At 43.3% G+C, this 27082-nt stretch overlaps 1 protein-coding gene and 1 pseudogene across 4 annotated transcripts in view; one reads left to right on the forward strand and one right to left on the reverse strand.

The window, feature by feature from the left end:
* The first annotated feature begins 3614 nt into the window (after positions 1–3614).
* TCP11L1 (t-complex 11 like 1) overlaps positions 3615–27082 on the forward strand; it is a 35323-nt gene continuing 11855 nt past the window's right edge. The window contains exons 1-7 of one of the 4 annotated variants that reach the window (XM_066251239.1): positions 3615–3887; positions 6990–7157; positions 12597–12729; positions 15274–15394; positions 16092–16312; positions 20177–20313; positions 23163–23359. In XM_066251239.1, coding sequence (XP_066107336.1) covers positions 7001–7157; positions 12597–12729; positions 15274–15394; positions 16092–16312; positions 20177–20313; positions 23163–23359 — 966 coding nt within the window. In that variant the 5' untranslated portion in view covers positions 3615–3887; positions 6990–7000. Of the gene's footprint in view, positions 3888–3948; positions 4378–6989; positions 7158–12596; positions 12730–15273; positions 15395–16091; positions 16313–20176; positions 20314–23162; positions 23360–27082 lie in introns of those variants that run through there. The other 3 variants (XM_066251236.1, XM_066251237.1, XM_066251238.1) reach the window with 3 other exon arrangements.
* LOC136326855 (charged multivesicular body protein 2a pseudogene) lies at positions 20462–23127 on the reverse strand (annotated as a pseudogene).

A 27082-nucleotide genomic window follows, 5' to 3' on the forward strand; every position in this document is an offset into this window, starting at 1 on the left:
GAACAGAAAAAGAGAGAGATGAGAAGCATCATGGCACTTAATTGTTCATTGATTGCTTTCTCATAGGTGCCTTGACCCGGGGGCTCCTGCTGAGCCAGTGACCCCTTGCTCAAACCAGTGACGTTGGGCTCAAGCCAGCAACCATGGGTCATGTCTTTGATTCCACATTCAAGCCAGTGACCCTGTGCTCAAGCCAGTGACTTCAGGGTTTTGAACCTGGGTCCTCAGCATCCCAGGCTGATGCTCTATCCACTCCCCCACTGCCTGGTCAGGTGAAACAGCATTCTTTTTCTTTTTTGTATTTTTTCTTAAGTTTTCTAATAATGATAATTTCATGGAAAATCTAGTAAAGCCACAGTTCACCTCAAACTTCCTAAGAAAGAATAGGATAATGTTTCCCGAAAAACTGGTCATGTTTACTGCAAGCATTTTCAATGCTACACCTGAGTGCCTTGGGCAACCCTCCTGTATCACTAGAACTGTCAATCATTGTTTGCTGTGTGCCCCCACTCACTCATCCATGATACTCTCTTCAGGACCCATCCCCACTTTTACGCCTGATTTGTAGGTGTCTGTGAGCCTCATCACCAGCTTAGCTGAGCCAGGGCTAAACACTGATTGTAAGACAGCCTACCTGTAGGCGAGTCAGACTGACTACACACAAATCAGCTTGGCCAATCAAACTCTCTATAGAAAAATCTAAATTTGAGGGAGCAACAACTAAGAAAGTAGAGAAACCAGTCTGTAGTATAGAGAGGGGAGTGAAATTGGAGCAAAAAGCAGAGATGTGGAGAGAGATCTTGTGTGACTTGAGGTGATAGAGTAGTACTGATCTCCACAGCAGCTGCCAGCTTTCTCCCAAACTGGGTAGCCTTGCAGCGAACTCCCTTCACCTTGAGGTAACCTGAGTTTCTAGTTCTTGTAGCCCAAAACTGAAATCTGTCATGTTTTTATTTTTTAATTGATTGCTTTTAGAGAACTTGGGGGGGGGGGACATTCATTTGTTGTTCCACTTAGTTGTGAATTCACTTGTTTCTTCCCATGTATCCTAACCTGGGATGGAACCTGAAATCGTGGCCTTTCAGGAGGATCCTCTAACTGTGCTAATTGGCCAGTGAAGAGTCAGTACCTTTTACTCTTTTAAGAGTAGGTGTAGGGAATCACCCATTTGACCTCGAACCCTCTATGACTTGGAGGGGGGCACTCTTGTTAAAAGCCTTGAGTGAATGTCTCTTGGATGCTGTATAGCCACTATCCACGGCCACTTACACAGCCGCCTGGCCTATGCAGGTTTGCATTAGATTCAGTAAGACGGTAATGAAACAACGGAGCCAGGAAGTGGTGAGCCATTACCTTTAATCCTAGCTTGCACCCAGTGGGCAAGTAAAAACACACACTGGGCTTCAAAACCCACTCCTTCAGTGCTCACAAAGCTACTGACTTATCCGAGTTTCCTAGGATCAAAGGTTTCTAGCTCACCAGCCTTATTCACCTCTGTTCCCCATCTCCTTCTCTCTGCACAAACTGGCTTCTCCTTCAGCATTCTGCCATCTTGGCTGCTTCTCCTCTCCTCCACATGGCCTTTCTCAGCTCTCCTCCTAGAATGTAATCCCTCCTCTCAAGAACAACGTGATCTCTCTTCCTTTTAAAACAGGGGGGGTTGGGAACCTTTTGGCTGAGAGAGCCATGAACGCCACATTTTTTTTTAAAATAAATTTTATTTATTAATTTATTTTTTTACAGAGACAAAGAATGAGTCAGAGAGAGGGACAGACAGGGACTGATAGACAGGAACGGAGAGAGATGAGAAGCATCAATCATTAGTTTTTCATTGCGCATTGCAACACCTTAGTTGTTCATTGATTGCTTTCTCATATGTGCCTTGACCACAGGCGTGCAGCAGACCGAGAAACCCCCTGCCGGAGCCAGCGACCTTGGGTTCAAGCTGGTGAGTTTTTCCTCAAACCAGATGAGCCCGCACTCAAGCTGGTGACCTCGGAGTCTTGAACCCGGGTCCTCTGCATCCCAGTCCAACACTCCATCCACTGCGCCACCACCTGATCAGGCTGAACGCCACATATTTTAAAATGTAATTCCATGAGAGCCAAACAACGACCCGTGTACATTATGCATTATCCAGTAAAAATTTGGTGTTGTCCCGGAGGACAGCTGTGATTGGCTCCAGCCACCCACAACCATGAACATGAGTGGTAGGAAATGAATGGATTGTAATACATGAGAATGTGTTTTATATTTTTAACATTATTTTTTTAATTAAAGATTTGTCTGTGAGCCAGATGTGAGCCATAGGTTCCTGACCTGTTTTAAAAACCTTTTGGTGAGAAAGCCCTCCCCAACACATTAATATAATCACGCCCATCCCAAGCAAGAAGGGCAACTAATATCACCAGGATGAAGGGCTTCCACCTGGGCAGTGCCATCTTTAACAAAGCGAGCATAATAATTTTGTCTGCCTAACAGATGCAAACATTAAGAAAGTGTGAGTGGATGACCTTTGTGCAGGCACAAAGGAATGCATGTGAACGGGCTTTAGAATATCAGCCTATTGCCCCTTTGTCCTTAATTAGCAAAAGAAAAGAATGTTCTGACCAAATTAGCCCTTTCTCCACGTCAGCAAAATGGCCATTAATCATTCTTCCCCTTTATTACCTGGTCTCCTTCCCCTGTAATCCTGTTACCTCTGTTCTGCTTCTGATAATAAAAGCTAAGGGAGAAGGAGATTCAGGAGGTCTTCTTTGCCTCCCTTGGCAGGCCTCCCCCTCTCCCTCTTTTTTTTTTTTTTTCCCCTCTCCCTCTTGACAAAAGTTTGTGGCTTGAGTAGGTTTCTCCCACGTGACAGTGATAGTTCTCAGAGGGCTGCAGTACTACAAGTAGGTACAAAAACTCTGTCTATTCGTGTTGGTCGTGTTACTGCTACAGGCTGAGAAAAGCATGGTTTTCTCGAACAGCCCAGAGATAGTTATGACCCCCACTACCTGGGGCTGAGGAAAAAGAGGCTCCAAAACGGGCTTGTGCTGATACACTTTTTCTTTCTAGAATTCAGACGGAACATAGGGCTCCCCGTGTACCCTGTTGATGGCCTAAAACCAGCTGAAGTCTCTGGGAACCGTTCGCCCCTTGCCCTCCGTCTTTTCAGGGCTACAGTCTCACTCTTTCTATGGACGAAGTGTAGCAGCAGCCACCTAAACCTAAGGGATGACTGCAAATCAAACCTAGTCAGTGCCATTCAAGTGAAGCCCGGCTAGCCCGGCGGTGGGCATGCCGGCCTTTTAACAGCCAAAGTGAGGGGAGAGGAATAAACTGTGTGCCACTACAGCACAGGATATTTTTAAACTGGAAAGCCTGGGCGGGGAAAGCTTTGCAGGCGATGGCGGATATGCGGCCTGGCCCTTCCCTTCACTCGCCTGACGCCGCGCCTCCTCTACCTCGCGTTCCTCGCCCGCTGCCGGCTCTGGCCGTCGCCTGGCTGTGGCGAACACCCGGCCTCAGTTCCCGCCTCTCCGTACGGAAACATGGCGCCTCGCGCCTCGGAGTCACGCCCCCGCCTCCCGTACGGAAACATGGCGCCTCGCGCACGAGCCACGCCCCCGCCTCTCTGTACGGAAACATGGCGGCCCCCCACGCGGAGCTTGCGCCTCCAGGCTAAGAGCTGCCCTCCCATTCCCGACGCTGAGGAGCGACTGCGCTGGCCGCTATCCACCCGAACCCGGTGGGGAGCACGGTCCGCAGCGCGGCGAGGGATGCGGCCTTTGAGGGGCAGAAGGTGAGCCGCCCTGCCCGCCGCGCATCACTCCCCGCCTCCGCCGCGGCGCCGGCCCCGCCTGATTCCCCGTCCCTGCAGCCGCGGGGAGGACGCCGCCTCCGAGGTAGGTGAGGGCAGCGGGCGCGGAGGCTGGAAGCGCTAGGTGGAAAGCGTAGGCAATTCGTCGCCTTCTCCCGTCGGGTTGGGCCCCGGTGACGTCGGGTGAAGGCGAGGGAGAGGCAGGGACAGCGGGCGGGTTTAGCGCGGCCTTTGTCCCACCCCTCGAGGCCGTCCTCCGGGCGCGCCCCGCTCCCATCGCTGGCTCCCGGGTGGGCCACTCCCTCGCCGACCCGAACAGTTGTTTACGACGGCATCTGGACCCTGGGAGTGACTAACACTGAGTGTCCGAGGACGTGGTGCCCGGCGCCGGTGGGCAGAGCCCCGTTATTTTGCTGAAAGACCCTTTCTGCTGGAGTCTGTTCTCTCCAGCTTGGGCCTGGCATGCAGCTCAGATAGACAGTCTTCGCGGCAAGTGCGAAGAGCCTCCTGCTCTCGGTTCCTTTTTTTAGACATAGCAGGAGTTGGTGATTGTTGAATGAATGAATGAGCACACTGTAAGTAATTAAATGCATCCTGTAGCCCTGTAACTACGTACAATTTCCATTCCTGGGAAGCCTGTTGTGTGCCATCTGTTGTTATGCACAGTCTGTCGTTTAAACTTCCCCCAAACCGAAGGGGTATAGGTTACCTGCGTTTTAAAGATGAGGAAACTGAAGTTACACAGCTAGGAGAGAGCCAGAATTGGAACCCATGCATGTCTGAGACCAACGCCCATCCCTCCCACATACACTGACATCACAGAGATGACACAGCTATCAACAGATCCTTGGAGGGTATCTGGTTGGGGGATATACTTATATGTAGGGAATATGGTTATTCTTGGCCCTTAAGAAGTTAAAAATCTAGGTGAAGTGTTTAAAAAAGAGAAACTGGCCATTTTACAATCTGGCTCCAACCCATCTTTTCATCATTTTAACCTGCCGTCCCCTATTTTCACCTCCTCTTCCCCTCCAGACATTTTTTTTTAATTGAATGAAATTCTACTCTTCTCAAAAAGACCAGCTCAAATGTCCCCCTTTCCTGGGGAAATTATTACAACCTCCTTCCAGGAAGAATTAGTGTCTGCCTCTGCTGTATTTCCTTAGTGATTTCATAATGCCATTAATGCTTAAGTTTCACAGTGTTTCATTATAAGAATGTCTGTCTCTCCATCTTTTTCACCTGTCTGTTACTATTTAAATAAGCTTATTTTGAATTGGGTTTAAGACAATGATGAGTGCTAGATGACTAGTAACCAGTTCTACAGGAGTTCAGAGAAAGGTGCAAATACTGGTGAGGGTGGGAAATGTCCTGGGAGCAGCTTGGATTTGGGCTGAATCTTAAAAGAATAAGTTAGTTTACTTAGCTGAGTATTAGAGACCTAGAAACCCTGCCTTCCTCCTCACTGCACAGAATGAGTTACTTCATCTTCCCTGAGCTCATTCGCAGCATGTGAAGAGGATAAAATTAGAAGTGTGTTTGTTGGTTGTTTCTCAGAGGATATGCTGGTAATGTTATCATTTGGATTTTGGAGCATTTCCAGAGCTAAATAGGATTTAGAACAGAGAGAAGGGTGTCTGGAATGAGATGTTGGAAGATAAAGGTGAACTGCTTTAAAGCTATCCTCATATTAATAGTACAGGTCTGAAAATGTAAATTCCAGTAACTATTCAATTTAATAGAGGTATTTAAAATTTCAGACAATTACATCAAGCAATTCTTTTCTAATGTGCAGAAAAGAGTCTGCCAAACCTCTTGAAAGCAATCGACATTTCTTTTGATCTCTGAGTTATCTTCCAGGTGTGTAATAGTCTAATTAGTGTTTGTGAAAATGTTTTATGATCTCTTAAAGTGCTAATAGTACAAATACTAATTATTTGCTGTAGTATAAATGCAGGAACATTGTGTCTTTTCTTCTCCCTTAATTAGAAATACATTAAACATAAAAAAAACCTAATAAAAACTAGGTGGGGGGAAACAACTTGACAAAAACTTTTACAGTAAGTAAGAGGTTACTGTTCCAGGCCTTTATTAACTGGCCCAAGCCAACGTGCTATTTCTAATCAGCAGCTAAAACCCCACCCAAACACGTATATTACGGTTATTTGCAACTTCCTGCTTTACTCACCATGTTTTTCTGCTGACTGGCAGAGTTAATAAAAAATATTTGCCCCACACATTTTTCTTAAATGCTTCATAAGATTGTGCCTTCTATCACTCATCCTCAGATATCTTATTGACATGATGGAGTCAGAGCACCAACTCCTCGGCCCGGTGTATTCACTTAGAAGCCTGATTAAAAGCATTATTTCCAAAGTTTTCCTATCAGCACTCAGGAATGAAAGTAAAGAATTTAAGAATTGAATCACTCTTTGGCCCTGGCCGGTTGGCTCAGTGGTAGAGCGTCAGCCTGGCGTGCAGGAGTCCCGGGTTTGATTCCCGGCCAGGGCACACAGGAGAAGCGCCCATCTGCTTCCCCACCCCTCCCCCTCTCCTTCCTCTCTGTCTCTCTCTTTCCCTCCCGCAGCCAAGGCTCCATTGGAGCAAAGTTGCCCCGGTCGCTGAGGATGGCTCCATGGCCTCTGCCACAGGCGCTAGAATGGCTCTGGTCGCAACAGAGTGATGCCCCAGATGGGCAGAGCATCGCCCCCTGGTGGGCATGCCAGGTGGATCCCAGTCAGGCGCATGTGGGAGTCTGTCTGACTGCCTCCTGGTTTCCAGCTTCGGAAAAATACAAAAAAAAAAAAAAAGAATTGAATCACTCTTTGAATTAAAATAGAAGCAGGCAGTTTGTAGTGTTACCTTCTAACAGTTTAAAACCCTGTGTTCTTGTGGCATGGTGCTCAGGAGTGGGACAAAAATATTCAAACTTGTTACTCTCTATCTGAGATACGGGTCCATACATTTGATATATGACAAGTATCCTTTTACAGGTGTCTGTTTAATCATTGAAGTAGAATATTGTAGCTGGATAAGATCTTCACAAGCCTATTTATTTTACAGATGAGAAAGCTGAAACCCAAGAAGATTAAATGATTTGCCTAGAGTCACACTGCTTGTTACTCACAGAGCCAGAACATTTTGGTTCATTTTTTTATTTCCTTGGTTCTCCCCCCCCCCTTTTTAGGAAAGTGAATAATGTCTGAAAACCTTGACAAGTCCAATGTAAATGAAGCAGGAAACTCAAATGATTCTGAGCAAGGCCTTGAGGATGCTGTGGAAGGTTCTCATGAAGCTTTACAGGAACAAACAAAGTCGGGCTCTCCAAGCACCCAAAGAGTGCAGAGACCTCACTGTAAGCAACCTTAACTTTGGTTAGAAGCAATATGATTATTTTCAGATGATATTTTATTAAGCTTCCTTGTACATGTGGCTCTGAGCTAGGCTCTAATAATACGATACCATTGCCAATAATGAGCATTGAAGAATAGCAGCAGTTTCTCAGCTGGCAGCCTAGTCACTTGTGGGTTTTCAGTTGCATGGGAAATTAAAACTTTAAAGTAGCATCCAGAAAGTTCCTATCTTCCTCAGTGACATTTCAATTTCTCTGACGTGCTCTGAGAAAGAGGGGGGTGGAATACAAATTGCAGCTTTAATTAATAGAGTGTTGAAAAGTCTGAGGCAGGTCCCAGCCAGGACTGTGCATGTGCAGATTATTTTTACAAAGGGGGGTTTTGAATGGGAGTGACTTCACCACACCCTAAATTCATTGCCTGGGGGCTGAGTTCCCACAGGTTGAGGGGTTCCAGACTGCTGAACATATGTGGTGAAATCACTTCAGATCCCTGGTGGGGAGCAGGCCTCCTAGACCAAAGGGTGGCAATTTCGGCACAAATTCCCAGCAGTTGCCCAAGTTCATGTCTTTTATTAAGAATATTTAAGCTTTTTGAAGTGAGTCCAAAAATGAAAGTTTTAAGAGGTGATATCATAGTCTAAGAATGTTAGTGCTGATGTTATCTCTTTAAAGTGTAGATGATCACTAATTCTTCATCTTTGGAAGAAGTACAAACATTTTTGTGTTTAAGGTGTGCACCTTTTAAAACTATCAAAGGCCTTCCCAGGTATTTATTATTCAACATAGTATGGGGGGAGGGGTGTTGGAAAAGCACTTAATGAGCATTTAATGATTTTGTCTATGTGGTCTCAGGCTACCTGAATACCCCCCCCCCCCCCCCCCCCGCCCCCTAATCTTGTCAGCTCTTCTGCTGAAGAATTTGGCCTTCACCATGCCGGGCTGCTTTGGGAGCTCTCCCTCCCTCAGGACTCTCTGGTAGCCAGTCCCACCACATCAGTGACAGGAGCAGCTCCAGTCTTATTTTTGGCAGCATTTACCCGTGTCTGCTCACTGACCAAGGGCCACAGTTTATGGAGGTTGACAGTTGGGCAGAAGCTCTGGTTCCTCTTCAAGTGGTAATGCCTTCTTAAGTAATCAGGGTGACATTTGTTGAAGTGGATCCTGCGGTGATGCATGCCACCAGCATTAAATTGGCCTCCGGGGCTTCACGTGGCCCTGAAGTTTCCAGCTGTTCCTCAGGCTGGACGGCACGTTGGCAGCCAACACCAAAGTTAACTTGGCTTAGGTATAACAGCCATTGGTGGGCCCTGTTTGATTACGGAGGGAACTAGATGTGTTTCTCTTATTTTCACATATTTAAGATGATCAGACGTGGAGATTTTTGGAAAACCAAGGTTAAAACAAAAGTTGGAAACCCTGGTAACAATCTCTGAATCTCTTTTTAAGAGATTCAGAACTCGGAGTTTAATAACTCCTGATGCTTGGTATTGATATACCACAGTAGAACTTCTATTTCCTGTTAAGTGGTAACAGAAAATACTAGCTTGAAGAAACTTAATAATTATTTTATATATGGTAAATCCCTACTAGTGACTTCAAATTTTTAATCAACTTTAGTGAGTTATAATTATATATAATAAAATTCACCAATTTTTATTTAATGTTTATTTTATTGATTCTAGAGAGAGGAAAGGAGAGAGGAGAGACAGGAACATCAATCTGTTCCTGTGTGTGCCCTGACTGGGATCGAACTGGCAACCTCTGTGCTTTGGGACAATGCTCTAACCAACAGAGCTATCTGGTCAGGGCCAATTCACCAATTTTAAGTGTGCAGTTTTGACCAGTGCATTTACAGTTGGGTCACTGCCACCACAATCATGAGCTACTAGAACATTTCTATCACTTTCCCAAATAATAATTCCCATTGATTTGAGAGAGAGAGGGCAGAAGATTGGGGGGGGGGGGGAGAAGCATCAACTTGTTCCATTTAGTTGTACACTCACTGGTTGTTTTTCGTACATGCCCTGACCAGGGATCAAACCCGTGACCTCTGCCCACCGGGACGATGCTCTATCCATTGAGCCACCTGGCCAGAACTTCAAAATTTTCTCATGACTCTTGGCAGTAAATCTGCCCTCTCCTCCACCATCTCTTGGCAACCACTGATCTACTTTCTGTCATTGTAATTTTGCCCATTTTATAATTTCATGTAAATGGAATCATACTATATATGGTCTTTTGTATCTGAGTCTTTCACTTAGGGTAATGCTTTTACGATTCAACCATGTTTTTGCAAGGATCAGTATTTTGTTCATTTCTTTTATTGCTGAGTAGTAATGTGTTATATGATTATACTACAATTTGTTTATCGATTTTTCAGTTGATAGACATTTGGATAGTCCTAGATTTACACTGTTATGAATCATGCTGCTATTAACATTTGAGTACATGTCTTCACATGACCATATGTTTTCAGTTTTCCTGGGTAAAGACCTAAGAGTGGGGTTGCTGGGTCATGTGGTAAGTGTATAGTTTACTTTATAAGAAACTGGGAGACTGTTCTCCAGAGTGAGCCATTTGCATTCCTACCACTCTTATATTTAGGTCTATGGTCCATTTTGAGTTAGTTTTTATTTATCATGTGAGATAAGGGTTGAGAGTAATTTTTTTTTACATATTGCTGTCTAATTGTTCCAGCACCATTTGATTAAGAAAGCTAATTTTGCCTTATTAACCACATGTATATTTACTTATGTCTATTTCTGGATCTTCTCCCTTCAGTTGATCTATGTATCTATCCTTATACCGAGAACACACTGTCTTGATTATTGTAGCTTTAGAGAGTGGTATTGAAATCAGTTAATGTGAGTCCTCCAACTTCATTTTTTCTTTCTTTTTTCCTACAGAGACAGAGAGAGGGACAGATAGGGACAGACAGACAGGAATGGAGAGAGATGAGAAGCATCAATCATTAGTTTTTCATTGCAACACCTTAGTTGTTCATTGATTGCTTTCTCATATGTGCCTTGACCGTGGGCCTTCAGCAGACCGAGTAACCCCTTGCTCCAGCCAGAGACCTTGGGTCCAAGCTGGTGAGCTTTGCTCAAACCAGATGAGCCCACACTCAAGCTGGAGACCTCGGGGTCTCGAACCTGAGTCCTCTGCATCCCAGTCTGATGCTCTATCCACTGCGCCACCACCTAGTCAGGCCCAACTTCATTTTTTTAATCAAAATGATTTTGGCTTTTGTAGGTACAGTGCATTTTTACATAAATTTTGAAATCAGTTTTGCAATTTTAACAAAAGAGTCTTGCTGGGGTTTTGACTGGGATTGCATTTTATTAATAGGTCAATTTGGTAGAAATTGACAGCTTAATAAACTGAGAATTTCTATCTGGGCTTTGATCTTGGATATTTATTATATTTCCCCACTACTCATCAAGTAAATTTTTATTTTTATTAATATTTTTGGAAATGCTTAGAATTTTGTTACTTTATTCCAACTTCTCCCATATATGACCAAATTAAATTTTTTACCAGATAGCATATGACCAATTCTTTCACTTAGTTCCCATTTTTTGATAAGCAAAAAATAAAAAAAGAGGAAGGAAAATTACTCTTCACTAAACTAAGATTTTTGTAACTTAAAAAAAATATTACATATTGATTTTAGGGAGAGGGGAGGGAGAGAGACAGACAGAAACATTAATCTGTTCCTGTGTGTGTCCTGACCAAGGATCAGACCCACAACCCTATGAATGGGGATGATGCTCTAACGAACCAAACTCTCCAACTAGGGCTGATCTTTGTAACTATTAAACACTATGCAAACTATGACATTATCTCATTTTAAAGCCCAGACCCCCTATCATATGACATAAAATTAATACTGTCATCTTTCGGGCCAGTGTTTTTCAAAGTATGTTTTCTGCGATCATCAGTATTAGCTGGAGACTTGTGAGGAATGCAGATTTTCTGCCCTCCCCAGACCTGCTAAATCAGAGACTCTGAGAGGGGGACCCAGGATTCTAAAGAACTGCTGTCATGGAGCCTGACTGGTGGTGGCGCAGTGGAGAGAACGTTGACTTGAAACACTGAGGTCCCAGGTTCCAAACTCCAGGGTTGCTGCCTTGAGCAAGGGGTCACTGGCTCAGCTATGAGTTGATGCTTCTCATCTCTCTCCCTTCCTGTCTTTTGCTCTCCAAAACAAACAAACAAACAAACAAACAAACAAACAAAAAACAAACTGCTATCATGGACTTTGTTTTAAAAATAGATTAATTGATATACAAAAATTCATGTATTTATCATAGACTTAAAACATAGGAATTACCCTGTGTTTCTTGGCTCAGAACACCTAGGGAGATTTGTATGAGTTTTCTTTCTGAAAGATAAATCTCAAGCTTCATCAAAGGAGAGGAAGGTATGGAGACCAGTTATGAGGCTATTGCAGCAATTGATAGGGAAATGAAATCTACAGGTCTTGGATATCAGGGCAGTGGAAAGGGAAAAATCAAAGATGACTCAAGGTTTTGATAGAGTGAGTCTGCATTCTACAAGGTTGTTGTGTCACACACCCTCTGATTTCTTCATCCATCAGCTTCAGAATTCACATTCTCCTGCGATCCCTACAGGGTTGTGGTTTTAGCATTGTTTAAACAGCATCTGGTTCCCTGAAGTGCTTGCTGCTGTTTTAATTTGGGGAGATTCATTTATGGCAGTGTTAGTGGTGGAGCAAAATGTAAACTGCTCATGGGAGCGAAAATGGAAATCTTAAATCTGGTGTCTCCCTTTCCTCATTTAGGATGGTTAGGAGGCAAAGGGCTTAGAAAGTAAACTCTCAGCTTATTGGGAAATTGATAGTTTATAAAAGTTTTTCTAAATCTCAGTTTACTGTAATCATTTTCCATTTACCAGTCTTATTTAAAAAAAATATATGTATGGGTATTGTAAATGATCTCTCCTTTTAGGACCCTAGGTTAAAAGAAAAAATAATATAGGCTTATTGTTTGAAATTGCCAGAATTGCCCTGGTGGTTGGCTCAGTGGATAGAGTGTCAGCCTGATGTGTCGATATCCCAGTTTGATCCCCGGTCAAGGCACACTTGAGAAGCAAGCATTTGCTTCTCTTCCCTTCTCTGTCCCCTTTTACTCTCTCTTCCCCTCCTGCAGCCGCTGAGGATAGCTTGGTTGATTTGAGTATAAGCCCCAGGAAGGGGGGTTGCCAAGTAGATCCCAGTTGGGGTTCATGCAGGAGTCTGTCTCTCTATCACCCCTCCTCTCACTTTAAAGTAAATAAATAAATAAATAAATTGCCAGAATATTTTCATAGAGGCATAACCAAAATTATTAGCTAGTACCAGAACTACTTTCTTTTTTTTACTTTAATCGAAATTCTAATCTAGAGAAGCAAATATCTTACACTGGGTTTTTGTTACAGCTAGTCCTCCTCGTTTTGTGACAGTAGAAGAACTTCTAGAGACCACTAAAGGAGTCACTAAAATGGTTCTAGCCCATGAAATTGTAGTAAATAGAGACTTCCGGATTAAACCTGTGGAATTACCAGAAAACAGGTAAAGTGGTTACTGAGTTCCTTGTTTAGTACCACTGTTTAGTATCAGAACACTGTCATTTCCCCAGTTCTGGAAATGTTTTCTTCACTTGACGTCACTATATTCAAATACAGCTCTCCTTTTGTATGTTGTTGCTAGAAAATATTCTGTTATCAAGAATACTAGAGTTTGCCAGGCGGTGGCACAGTGGATAGAACATCGGACTGGGATGCGGAGGACCCAGGTTCGAGACCCCGAGGTCACCATCTTGAGCGTGGGCTCATCTGGTTTGAGCAAAGCTCACCAGCTTGGACCCAAGGTCACTGGCTTGAGCAAGGGGTTACTTGGTCTGCTGTAGCCCCACAATCAAGGCACATATGAGAAAGCAATCAATGAACAACTAAGATGTCACAACAAAAAACTGATGATTGATGCTTCTCATCTCTCTCCGTTCCTGTCTGTCTGTCCGTCCCTATCTATCCCTCTCTCTGACTCTCTCTCTCTCTGTAAAAAAATAATAATAATACTAGAGTTTGAAAGTGGGTTGAAGGACCCTTCAACATGTAAACAAAAGGTCTGGAAATCTGCAGGGATCTTTCATGTTAACTTCTCCCTTCTCCATAGCGCTTAGCTTCCCCATAGAGTGTTTTCATTGCATTGTTTCTGCGACCATCAGTATTAGCTGGAGACTTGTGAGGAATGCAGATTTTCTGCTTCCCCCCAGACCTGCTAAGTCAGACACTCTGAGAGGGGGGATCTAGGATTCTAAAGAACTGCTGTCATGGAGCCTGACTGGTGGTGGTGTAGTAGAGAGAACGTTGACCTGAAACACTGAGGTCCCAGGTTCCAAACTCCAGGGTTGCTGCCTTGAGCAAGGGGTCATCTAACTGTCACATTGTACTGTAGTTGTTCATTTACTTGTGTTCCTTACCAGCTTGTAAACTCTACATAGACCAGACTATGCATTATTCTCTATATCCCTAGCACCCGGCAAATATCATATTAAATCTAATCCACTATTGATTGTAGGGTACACCTTTTAAAATATATTCTCATAGGAAAGAAAAGTCATTGCCCATTATAACTGTGAAAGTGCCACAGAAAATATGAGTATTCTGTTAAGAAAGGAAGAGGAATGGCCGCTGGGTGACAAGTGCTTGTGTCTCCCTCAGCAGGCTTCTAAATACGACTTTACAGACATTTCTTATGTGTTCCGCATAGATAGTGCTTTTTCATGTTAATAATGAAAAATTGTTTTGCTCTTGTGGTATAATTACAAGTTTTAATGAGGTATTATATATAAGATGATACAGTTTGCTACCTCATTAAGCATTTTTCTCATATATCACATGGGAATGGGATATTTTTTAGGAAATCAAATCTTTCAACAATTCATGCTGAATTGTTATCTTAAACTGAGTCATAAATACCTTAGGAAACTTAACAGCTCTGAAGTTTCCAGTATTCTTTTTATCATATGGCACTATTATATGCTATTAATTGGACTACTGCCATCTGTCAAATTAGTTAAAAGGTATTCTTCCTAATGAAGTACTTACTGAAATCACTTACTAAAAATAAGGTATGTGATCGGTTTAAGTATCTGGTAAATATTTCCTTTATCCAAATTCTTTAAGAAATTTCTCATCCTAAGCCCACAGAATTTGTGTTTTTGAAAGTGATTTGATAGCCTGACCAGGCGGTAGCGCAGTGAATAGAGCGTTGGACTGGGATGTGGAAGACCCAGGTTCAAGACCCCGAGGTCTCCAGCTTGAGCGTGGGCTCATCTGATTTAAGCAAAAATTCACCAGCTTGGACCCAAGGTCGCTGGCTCAAGCAAGGGGTTACTCGGTCTGCTGAAAGCCTGTAGTCAAGGCACATATGAGAAAGCAATCAATGAACAACTAAGGTGTCGCAATGAGCAACGAAAAACTAATGATTGATGCTTCTCGCCTCTCCATTCCTGTCTGTCTGTCCCTCACTCTGACTCTCTCTGTCTCTGTAAAAAAATAAAAAATAAAAATAAAAAAAGAAAGTGATTTGATAATAGCCAAAAAGTAGAAATAACCCAAATGTCCATCAACAAATGAATAGGTATATAAAATGCAGTATATCCATATAATGGAATATTATTCAATCATAAAAAGGATCAAAGCATCTTACAGGAATGATGACGCTTGAAAGCCTTTTGCCTAGTAAAAGAATCCAGACACGTAGTCCACATACTGTACAATTTCCTTTACAAGAAACATCCAGAAAAGGGAACTCTACAGAGATGGAAAGTAGATGAACAATTGCCTGGGGTAGGGGGTAGGGGGTGGAACTGGGCCTGACTGCTAATGGGCACAAGGGTCTTATTGGGGTGACAGAAATGTTTTGAACTTGGATTGTGGTAGTGGTTGCACAACTTGATAAGCTTATTAAAAATCTCTGAACAGTATGCTTAAAACAGGTGAATTTTATAGTATGTAAATCATAGTTCAGAAAAGCTGTTTTAATAAAAAGAAAGTGACTTGAGGCTCAAATATTTTGTTTTTGCTTTTTTTTTTTTCCATTTGCCTTCAGTTTGAAGAAGACGGTAAAAGAGATTGTACATAAAGCTTTTTGGGATTGCTTGAGTGTCCAGCTAAGTGAAGACCCCCCAACATACGACCATGCCATTAAACTTGTCGGAGAGATCAAAGAGGTAAGAGGAAGAGTAAATGTTGCTCTGGCGTGTGAGGAATAGTCAGCCTCTCTGTGTTACTGTGCCTAAAGAAATCGAAGGATCAAGTTAAATTACTTGCTGACATGTGGATTAAGAGTATTTTTGGCTTAATGCCCTTTTTAAAATTCCAAACAAGCTATGATAACCTGAAGGCATTTCTTTGTAGACAGAAAGTTAATATTTAAAAAAACAACAACAAAAAACAGATTATTTAAGGAACTGTATTTTAGGAAAAATAGGTGATTTGTAAAATTTTTAATAGGTATGGACATGTTCAATTTATAGTGGCCAAAAGTGATTCCATCTGTGGAATAGAGAAGGCATGAAGTGGAATAGGGCTGTTTTTGCAATACCATTAGCAGTATTACCAAAGAAGAGATGTATCTATGGAAACTGGCATTTGTTGTTGGTTCACAGGTTCACGTTAAGTAATGTGTTTTACTTTTCTTGCTTTTATTCAGTTGATTACTACCTAGAGCTTAAATGGAAAATTAAATAGCTAGCCTAACTTATTTGTAAACATGTTTTTCTGTAGATTTGTTGAAAGAGGTTAAAATATACGCAACATTATAGTAATTGGTAAGCTCTCATTTAGGTAGGTGTAAATCCCTTTATATATAATAAAAACTTATGTCTGACTAAGAAACTGATTAAACTTGGCTGTGCTCTTTTGCAGACTCTCTTATCTTTCTTGCTGCCCGGTCACACTAGACTGAAAAACCAGATTACAGAAGTCTTGGATCTGGATCTGATTAAGCAGGAGGCTGAGAACAGGGTCCTAGACATTTCCAAGCTGGCGGAATTCATTGTTGGCATGATGGGGACACTGTGTGCACCTGCTCGAGATGAGGAAGTTAGGAAACTAAAGGACATTAAGGAAATAGTGCCCCTTTTCCGGTATGGGAATTGTCTTAATCTCCTTAAGTACGTCTAAAACACAAAAGCCTATTTTCAAATTTAGACTTCTTCAAGTATATATACTCATACATTTAAAAAAAAAAAAATTTAGTGCCTGGCTGGGTACTAAGTTGGTTAGAGAGTCAACCCAATATGCCAAGGTTGTGGGTTTGATCCCCAGTCAAGGCACATACAAGAATCAACCAATGAATGCATAACTGGGTGGAACAACAAATCAATACTTCTTTCTCCCTCTCTCCCTTCCTCTCTCTTTCTCTCTCCCTCTCTCTCTAAAATCAATTTAAAAAAAACATTAAAAAATTTAAAAAGCAAACAAATACAGAAAAGTAGAAAGAATGAAAAAATGCACCCATAATTTTACCACCAAAAGGCACAATCATTGTTATGTTGAGATATATATATTTTTAATATATATATTTATTTTAAATATATATATTTTAGTTTTTTACCATTAACATTTTTTTTAATTTTAAACCTACAGAAAAGTAAAAAAACCTGTAATTAACACTCACATATCCTTTATGTATATCCACCAATTTTTAATATATGGTCAATTTGCTTTCTTTACATATCTATGTGAGTATGCATATATATAAATTTTTTTTTTCTCCAGAACCTTGTGAGAGTTAATGGCAGACATTGTGATATTTCACCCTTAAATATTTCAACAAGTATCTCCTAAGAATATAGATACTCTCCTATATAATCAAAATACAAACAAGACATTCAATAAATTTAACACTAATATAATTCTATTAACTAAAATATAGTTCAATTAACTTTCTTTGGTCTTTTGCATGTTTATATTTAAATGTATATAATTATAATTAAATTTATATAATTTTATGCTAACATGGGCAAAGAATTGACATGATGCCGCCTGAGAATTTGACTTTTGGTTAACTGCTTAACTCTGTACTCCTGTAAAAAGATAAAGGTGTACCAAAATGGTACTAGGCAGCATTGCTTCGGGGGAAAGTGACCTCTGATTGGCTAATTAGATCTAGACTGAAAGGAGTGGCAATGAACTGTATAAATGCTGAATGGAGCTTCCTTTAGTAGGTAACTTTGGACTTCCTTTTAGTACGGTAACTTTTTTTGTGTGTGTGACAGAGACAGAGAGACAGATAGGGATAGACAGACAGGAAGGAAGAGAAATGAGAAACATCAATTCTTTGTTGTTGCTTCTTAGTTGTTCATTGACTGCTTTCTCATATGTGCCTTGACCAGTGGTTGGGGGCTACAGCAGAGCGAGTGAACCCTTGCTTAAGCCAGTGACCTTGGGCTTCAAGCCAGCAACCTTTGGGCTCAAGCCATTGACCATGGGGTCATGTCTGTGTTCCCACGCTCAAGCCAGATGAGTCCGTGCTCAAGCCAGTGACCTTGGGGTTTCGAACCTGGGTTCTCTGTGTCCAAGTCCAAGGCTCTATCCACTGCGCCACCACCTGGTCAGGCTAGTAGGGTAAGTTTTATAATTGGACATGCCCCTGGTGGAGACCCTAGAAGCCATGCTGTAGAGTTATTACAAAATACATGAGCACCTGAGGCCATTAAACCAGGTGGCTCCCACATGTCCGAGTTGTGTGCTTGTGGCTGATACTAGAGCAGTTGTTGAAGAGGAATGCTTGGGGCTGCCCTGCTGGTAAGCTATGGGAATAGATGGATGCCAAGCCTGTGGCTTAGGGTGATCTGTGAGTCTGAATGTTTAGTTGAACCAAAAGAAACCTCCTGGTAGGCATTGCAGGCCTGACTTTTTCTGTTAACAATATGCTCTATTTATTTTACTTATTTTTTAATGGAAAGTGTCATTGAGATACTTGCATAGTCACATGGAGCTGTGAGAAATAATATAGTATACTTCATCCAGTTTTGCCCAATAGTAACATTTTGCAAAATGTTGTGTATCACAGCCAGAATATTGACAGTGAATACTGTCTACTGATTTCAGTTAGCTTTTCTGTTTTACTTGTATATGTATTTGTGTGTGTATTAATTTTTATATGATTTTATCACTTGCATAAGTTTGTGTGTTTGTCACTGCATTTAAGACACTGAACAGTTTCCGCACACCAGGCCGACGCTCTACCACTGAGCCAACACAGGAGAAACACCCATCTGCTTCTCCACCCCTCCCCTTCTCCTTCCTCTCTGTCTCTCTCTTCCCCTCCTGCAGCCAGGGCTCCATTGGAGCAAAGATGGCCTGGCGCTGGGGATGGCTCCATGGCCTCTGCCTCAGGTGCTAGAGTGGCTCTGGTTGCAACAGAGGAATGCCCCAGATGGGCAGAGCATTGCCCCCTGGTGGGCATGCCGGGTGGATCCCGGTCGGGCGCATGCGGCAGTCTGTCTGACTGCCTCCCCGTTTCCAGCTTCAGAAAAATACAAGAAAAAAAAAAAGATACTGCACAGGTTCAACACCATAGGGATATTTTGCATTTCCCTTTTATAACCAACTTATTATTATTATTATTATTTTTATGTGTGTGACAGAGACAGAGAGAGGGACAGACAGAAAGGGAGAGAAATGAGAAGCATCAATTCTTTGTTGTGGCACCTTAGTTGTTCATTGATTGCTTTCTCCTATGTGCCTTGACTGGGGGGCTACAGCAGACCAAGTGAAACCCTTGCTCAAGCCAGCGACCCTGGGCTCAAGCTGGTGAGCCTTGCTCAAACTAGATGAGCCCACGCTCAAGCTGGCAACCTCCAGGTTTCGAACCTGGGTTGTCCGTGTCCCAGTCCGACGCTCTATCCACTGCATCATCGCCTGGTCAGGCCCAACTTATATTATTCTTTAAAAACTCCCTCAAGTATTTTAATGGCTGTAAAATATTCATTTGTATATAATTAACTTTATTTTTGTTAAAATGGACAATTAGATTATGTATAATTATTTACTATTTAACTCTGTAGTGAATATTTTTGTGCACAAAACCTTTTATCTATATTTTAGGTAATTTCCTAAAGATAGGTTCTTTTTTTTTTTAATTAATTTTAATGGGGTGACATTGATAAATCAGGGTACATATGTTCAGAGAAAACATCTCTAGGTTATTTTGACATTTGATTATGTTGCATTCCCATCACCCAAAGACAAATTGTCTTCCGTTACCTTCTATCTGGTTTCCTTTGTGCCCCTCCCCTCCCCCCCAAGATAGGTTCTTAAGATGGGATGTCTACGTCAAGTCTGTTCATTGGGCACATTCAGAGAGTAAAACAACAGTTATGCCACCAGACCTAGAATCTAAAGCATGCCTTGAAACTAAGAGAGACTGGGGTAAGAGGAGATGAGAAAGGAGAGGTGGTTTTCTCTCTTTCCTAGGAAAGTGAATTAACCTATGTGAGAGTAGCTACCAGGTGGTGAGCTCTTTGCTCTTAACCTCAAGTCTTGGGCTCCTTCCTTCCTCTTTGGCTGACACGAAGGCTGACCCAAAGCCAAGGAATGCATTCTGGTCTAGACAGGCTGTGGGGGGAGCTATGTTTGCTCGGGGGCAAGGGATGGAGGCGTGGGGACAGAAAGCAGCTTAAACATTTACAGTCTTTTCAAACTATTATTTAAGCTTTTGTATTTTCTAAATTTGTTTTTCTTAGTCTACTTTCTCATGATTTTTCTAACTTCTTGCTACCCTTTTTGAGATGAAAAGACTGTCTCAGACTAGCTCGCCTTTTTTTTTTTTTTTTTTTTTTGGTTAAAACAGTGTTTACAGGGTCTGGTTCTAAATCCTTTTATCTCTTTTCTTTTTCTTTATTTTGTTGATAATTTTATTTTATTCTTTTTTAGTTGAGCCCAAACCAGCAATTGCCAGGAAATAACATCTGAAATGCTCCAGCTTATCTCTTTTCTTTTAGGGCGATCTTTTCTGTGCTAGACCTAATGAAAATGGACATGGCGAACTTTGCTGTCAGTAGCATTAGGCCTCATCTCATGCAGCAGTCAGTTGAATATGAAAGGAAGATGTTTCAAGCGTTTTTGGAGAAGCATCCAAGTATGTTTAATGTTTTGTGGTGTTCTTCTGTTGTCTGTTTATTCATCATAGTTGCTGTAGCTTGTTGTATAACAATATTGTTTTCAAAACAAGACTAGAATTTAATATGAGAGTACTCTAATTTGAAGACAAAAGCACAAGACATTAATTAGTACTTGAAAAATCCAAGCAAGAAAAATATAAGTAGGATATAAGAATAGAAATTTGAAAGAAGGAAGAAGTCTTTTTTTATTCTCTTTATCTTTTTTAGTGTCCAGTCTCTTTTATGACAGAAAGGACACAGTGGAAAAGTGAAAACACGTCTGCTGGGCCCCGGGGTGGCCGGGCAGCCCCCCAGGTCTGCGTGGGCATGCGTCAGGGCTAAGGCTGCGGCCTCTGCTTTCGTCCCACTGACAGCCAGGCTGAGCGAGCCTCTTGGGAGCGGAGGTTGGCCAGCTCATCTGTCAGGCTCACTCCTAGCTCATCCAGGACCTGGGACACAACAGCATCACTCTCCTTTTCATCCTCCTCCTCCTTCTCACCTGTGGCATCATCATTGGTATTGTTCAGCATCTCCTCCTTCATGTCTATCGTTTCTGCCTGCTGCGCAAACTCCATCATGATCTGGATCTGGGCAACTTCAGCTGTCTGTTCGTGGTACCTATGGTCTTGGTGATGCCCTTCATGGCTCGCGCCTTTGGATTGCTAGGCTCTAGTGTCTGGATCCTGAAGGACAGGTCCTGGATGCTGGCCCACATTGGCACAAACTTCCGGATGGAGCGCCACATGAGCACCAGGTCCTTTGTCATGATGTGCACAGCGTCCATCTGGCCCTGCTTGGCCATCTTCCTGATGTCTGTGATGATGTTGTCCTCCTGCATCTCCAGCTTCTGCCACTGACGGTCCAGCTGTCACAGGGCACGGTTCAGGGCCATTGATTCTGCTGTAGCAGCTTCTGGGTGTTTTCTGGCGCCTGATCAACTGGTCTGTGGTGGCACCGTAGGTGGGCCAAGGACAAATGCAAGGTTCTCCCTCAGATCCTGGGCTCGTGCCCCAGTGACAGCCCCCCCTAGTTTTGTCACTTACCTAAGAACAAAGAAGTCTTCAGTGAAATTGGTTTTTAATGAAGGCACCAGTTTGAGATAAATTGTGTGCTTGTCCTTAGTTTTAAAAACAGGACAAACCTCTTGTGACCATTGGATTCACTTTTTCTCCCAAGGAATTTTATTTACTTTCTTCTGTTTCATATTCATAAATCTTCTGTTTCCAGACCCAGAAGAAGTCATATTTTTATGATCCTCTCAGATGATTGTAGGAAAACAGGTGACTGTAGAATCCAAAACTGTGTTATATCTGTAGGGTCCTTTTTGGGTTCTGCATTGGCAGCTGTTCTTGGTAAATTGCAATCTTCAGATCCAATTTATGCCTAGTCCCATTTAACTTCTAACGTTGCTTTTCACAAAATGGAAGTGACAGTCTCAGCATAGATTGTGTTACCTGACCAGAATAGTGTTTTGTTTTGGTTTTTAATTGATTTTAGAGAGAGAAGAAGAGAGAGAGAGACAGAAACATCTGCCCTGACCCAGGATCAAACTTGCAACCTCTGTGCATTGGGATAGCACTCTGACTAACCGAGCTATCCCACCGGGGCCTGACCAGAATAGTTAATTCAACTCTGAGCAGTTGTTTATCCAGCCTCAGAGAAATTCGAGATGGTGCTGGGGCCCGGAGGAGAAGGAGAGAGCAGAGTAGAAGTATCAGCACTAGAGGAAGATTGGCTCATGTTTATTATGTACTAGCTAAGCTGTGAGTTTATGTGCATTATCATATATAACCCTCACACATTAAGCCTATGAGGTAGGCCTTATTTTTTAACCTCAATTCATAGATGTGAATGTAGATTCTGAGAGATTTTTTTACCCGAATTGGTTGACCACAGCTCACTTTCTCAACCAGTATTGTACAGCCCCTCAGGAGATATCCAGGGTTGCAGTTTGACAGGCTGAAGAGCTTTAGTGTGGGAGCCAGATGCTGGCGGGGAAAGGAAGCATTACTACAGTCCCCAGGCCAGTTCCAGTACTTACTACTCACTGCGTAAAACCCACGGTTTCCCGGAGATGGTGGGATACAGAGAATGCTGTTGACATACAGCTAAAGAACCAGAGAGAGCCCGGTGTGATCACAGTGATGACAGAAGCAGAGGTGTGTCCTGCAACAACGAAGAGTCAGCTCCAGCCATGGCCTGGCTGCCCTCTGATTTTACGGTGGATTCCACTGGCCGAGGTGCAACATGTTCCAGGAACTTCAGAGGAAGTTTTCACTCAGATGTGAACAGAAACCTCATTTTCTTTCTCTTGTGCCCCTCAGAGTCCCTGGTGCGTCATTCAGCTTAGAAAAGTAGGGAGAACATGGTGGTGGATGAACAACTGAGGTCTCCCCGGCAGTGCTCCAAATACTGCATAGACAGCTCACCTCCCTCAAGGCTGATAGTCAACCAGGTTGATACGAGACTAAGCTCTAGACAAGGAAAAGCCAGGGTGGGAGAGAAGAGAAGAGAGTAAAGGTTTGTTGAACATCTGTAGGTGGCCAAGGCCTGACTCACTGTTTTATATTCACAATCTCCTTTAATTCTCACAACAGACTATGACGTGATGTACATTTCTTAGGGATCTGATATTCAGACAGATTATGATTTGCCTAAAATCACTCAGACTGTAATTAGTAATACTGTGATTTGGACCGAGTTCTGTTTGATTCCAAAGTCCATACTCTGTCCTCTACCAGAGCGCCAGGATAATCTTCCCTAAACTAGTTCCGAGAAGCATCCCTCCTGAGCGTCATAGTAATGTCCACAGCCTTGTTTTTCACAGATTCCCTGGACTTTGTCACCCAGTGGTTGGAAGAAGCCGCAGATGACCTTATGAATCAGAAGTATAAAAATGCCCTACCAGCAGGGGGAGGGGCCACTGGCTCTGGGGACAGTCCCATGCTAAATCCTGTTGCTGTCCAGAATTATGCATACCTGAAGCTTCTGAAATGGGACCATCTCCAGAGACCTTTCCCTGAGGTAGGTGCCCACAGCAGTCTAACTGCTCATTTCTTTTTGGGCTGGTAAACTTGTAAAAAATAATGGTTTTGTTAGGATATAATTCATATACCACAAAATTTCTCCTCTTAAATTGTACAATGCAGGGTGGGTTTTTTTGTATATTAACAGAATAGTGTGACCATTACAACTATTTTATTTCAGAGGATTTTTATTACCTCAAAAAGAAACCCTGGCCAGCCCTGGCCGGTTGGCTCAGTGGTAGAGCATCAGCCTGGCGTGCAGGAGTCTCGGGTTCGATTCCCAGCCACAGGGCACACAGGAGAAGCGCCCATCTGCTTCTCCACCCCTCCCCCTCTCCTTCCTCTCTGTCTCTCTCTTCCCCTCCCGCAGCCGAGGCTCCATGGGAGCAAAGATGGCCCAGGCGCTGAGGATGGCTCTGTGGCCTCTGCCTCAGGCGCTAGAGTGGCTCTGGTTGCAACAGAGCGATGCCCTGGATGGGCAGAGCATCGCCCTCTGGTGGGCGTGCCGGTGGATCCCAGTCGGGCACATGTGGGAGTCTGTCTTACTGCCTCCCCATTTCTGGCTTCAGATATGCGGCCTGGCCCTTCCCTTCACTCGCCTGACGCCGCGCCTCCTCTACCTCACGTTCCTCGCCCGCTGCCGGCTCTGGCTGGCATCCCAGTCTGACGCTCTATCCACTGCGCCACTGCCTGGTCAGGCCTGTTGTTACTTATTTTGATTAAACAATAACAGTGATGCTGCCTTTCAGTTTTACGTAAAGAAACTTCTTTTCCTCCAACGTGGAGCAATATTTTTTCTTTTAAGTTTTTCACAATAAGTACCGTATTATTCTCTCCATAAGACGCACCTGACCATAAGACACACCTAGGGTTTTAAGCAGGAAAATAAGAAAAAAGAAATATTCTGAACAAAATGGTGTGTTAAAATATTTAATAAAATACTGTATTTTTCGCTCCATAAGATGTACGGGCTTTTTCCCCTCCACTTTTTTTTGGGGGGGGGAATAGTGCATCTTATGGAGTGAAAAATGTACTTCTAACTGCAGTAGTCCTTTGAGGAGATGGTTAACAAGGGAGTTCTTCATGTAGCCTGCAAATAGCTGGTTTGGTGTGTAGACTCCCCCTTCTTTTTTTGAGGACACTTGGGCTTCTGATGTCTAGCCTCAGATGTTGCTACTTCTCTAAATATCTATCTCTTAGTTCCTTATTATTTTTCTCAAGACCTTGTAAGCTTAGGGTTTCACCTCTTGCCTCTGAGTTCCCTGATTTGTGCCAGAGGTAGTGCAGTCTAAAGGGGGTACTGAAGTGGGTGTAGGGGGAAGGAGCGGTTTCTTTCTGAAATGGCGTGTTCTGTCCTGGAGGGCAGTTCACAGCCTTAAAAGTAGCTGTGAGGAGTTTGGTGTTTGCACTGGGGACAGGTGTCTACTCTCAAAATTTTTTTTTATTTTAATTTTTATAATGTTTCATTTGATTGATATTTTAGAGAGAGGAAGGGAGAGAGGAGAGAGAGACAGGAAATCTGTTCCTGTATGTGCCCCGACCGGGGATCGATCCGGCAACCTCTGCACGCCGGGTCAACGCTCTAACCAACCGAGCTATCTGGCCAGGACTACTCTCGAAATTGATACTTGAAAGTCTTTTGCATCCTAAACTCACATACTGCATACTATTGGGAGGCATCAAATCAAGGATGAGTCTGTCTGACAAAACAAGATAAAAAAAGAGGCTGATGAGAAGTCAGTTGAAATGTCTGTGTTTAACAACGGAGTCTCAGTCTTCAAGGATAGTTTTTATTTCTTGAGAAGTCTGAGCTGTGACCCTAAATTGTTAGTTGTGATTTGATGTGTCAGTTTTTTATAGCAAGAGCAGTCCTTAAAATTTATTTGATTAACCTGTAAAAACTCAGGTCAGAAGTCGTATCTCCTCAGCCTCTCCTGCTCTTTGCCTCATTCCACACAGGGGACTTTGCCCTGGTTGGACCCAGGGGTGTCTTTACCACAAGGACACAGTCGTGGAAATTCACTCACTCCCTGCTTTCCAGGAGGCTTGGGGTTATTATCTATTTACTGTTTATTTTCCCCTCTTTATTCATTTACCAATTCTTGAGAGCCTCCTCTGTGCTAGGTACTGAGGGGGAGTAAGTGTAGGCTCTGCCTTAAAGGGCTTCCTCCCATCCTCTCTGCTGTCTGGATAGAGTGACCACCTGTCTGGTTTGCCCAGGACTGGGTGTGTGTGTGTGTGTGTGTGTGTGTGTGTGTGTGTATTGGGGGGGCTGTTACCAGTCCAAGGTTCATGTGTGCGATATTGGAAAGGCCAAAACTCAGACGTCAGAGGGTAGAGAAAGGGAAGGTTCATTGATTTGGAAGACACTAATTTAGAAGATGGGAAACCTAATCCTCAAATCCATATTCAGAAAGTAGAGTTCAGGCTTCTTTTTTTTTTTTTTTTTTTTTTCAGATTTTATTTATTGATTTCTACAGAGAGAGGAAGAAGAGTTCAGGCTTCTTTTACATCAAGGGAATGGAACACAGGAGGGGCTGATTTTGTAAAACTCCAACCTCAAGCAGAATTCTTGTAACAATTAACATGTCTGTATGCAAGACAAAACAGGAGCTGGGGGCCCGAAGGCCTGGGAACAGCACAGGCTTGGACAAGGTGGAGTCAGACGAGCATTTCACTCTTACAGTGTGGTGGTGAATCACAGGACTTAGGAATTTCATTTTTTTTTTTTCCTTTTTTTTTTTTTTCTGAAGCTGGAAACAGGGAGAGACAGTCAGACAGACTCCCGCATGCGCCCGACCGGGATCCACCCGGCACACCCACCAGGGGCGATGCTCTGCCCACCAGGGGGCGATGCTCTGCCCATCCTGGGCGTCGCCATGTTGCGACCAGAGCCACTCTAGCGCCTGAGGCAGAGGCCACAGAGCCATCCCCAGTGCCCGGGCCATCTTTGCTCCAATGGAGCCTTGGCTGCGGAAGGGGAAGAGAGAGACAGAGAGGAAAGCGCGGCGGAGGGGTGGAGAAGCAAATGGGCGCTTCTCCTGTGTGCCCTGGCCGGGAATCGAACCTGGGGAATTTCATTTTTAAAACCGGGACAGCCCTGGACAAACTGGGATGTAACAATTAATTAGCGAGGGTCACCCTCGCTCAGTATCTCATTACTCTTTCCTATCTAATGCTAGAACGTTTTATAGAGTGTTGGCTCTGCCAGCCAATTTATGTGCTTGGTTGTTGTTTGTTTGTTTTTTAGCTTTGAAACAGCCCTGTGGAGTAGGAATCCTCATTCTGCATAGTGCTGAGTTGGAAAAACTTGTGTGAGGCTTTGCTGCTGTAAAATGACATTCTGGATATGATCCAGACTGTCATGTTCTTTATTTTTTATTTTTTATTTTATTTTATTTTATTTTTTGTATTTTTCTGAAACCGGAAACGGGGAGAGACAGTCAGACAGACTCCCGCATGCGCCCGACCAGGATCCACCTGGCACGCCCACCAGGGGGCGACGCTCTGCCCACCAGGGGGCGATGCTCTGCCCCTCCGGGGCGTCGCTCCGTAGCGACCAGAGCCACTCTAGCACCTGGGGCAGAGGCCAAGGAGCCATCCCCAGCACCCGGGCCATCCTTGCTCCAGTGGAGCCTCGGCTGCGGGAGGGGAAGAGAGACAGAGAGGAAGGAGAGGGGGAAGGGTGGAGAAGCAGATGGGTGCTTCTCCTGTGTGCCCT

This window comes from Saccopteryx bilineata, chromosome 1, assembly GCF_036850765.1.
Source record: "Saccopteryx bilineata isolate mSacBil1 chromosome 1, mSacBil1_pri_phased_curated, whole genome shotgun sequence".
Taxonomy (NCBI): Eukaryota; Metazoa; Chordata; class Mammalia; order Chiroptera; family Emballonuridae; genus Saccopteryx; species Saccopteryx bilineata.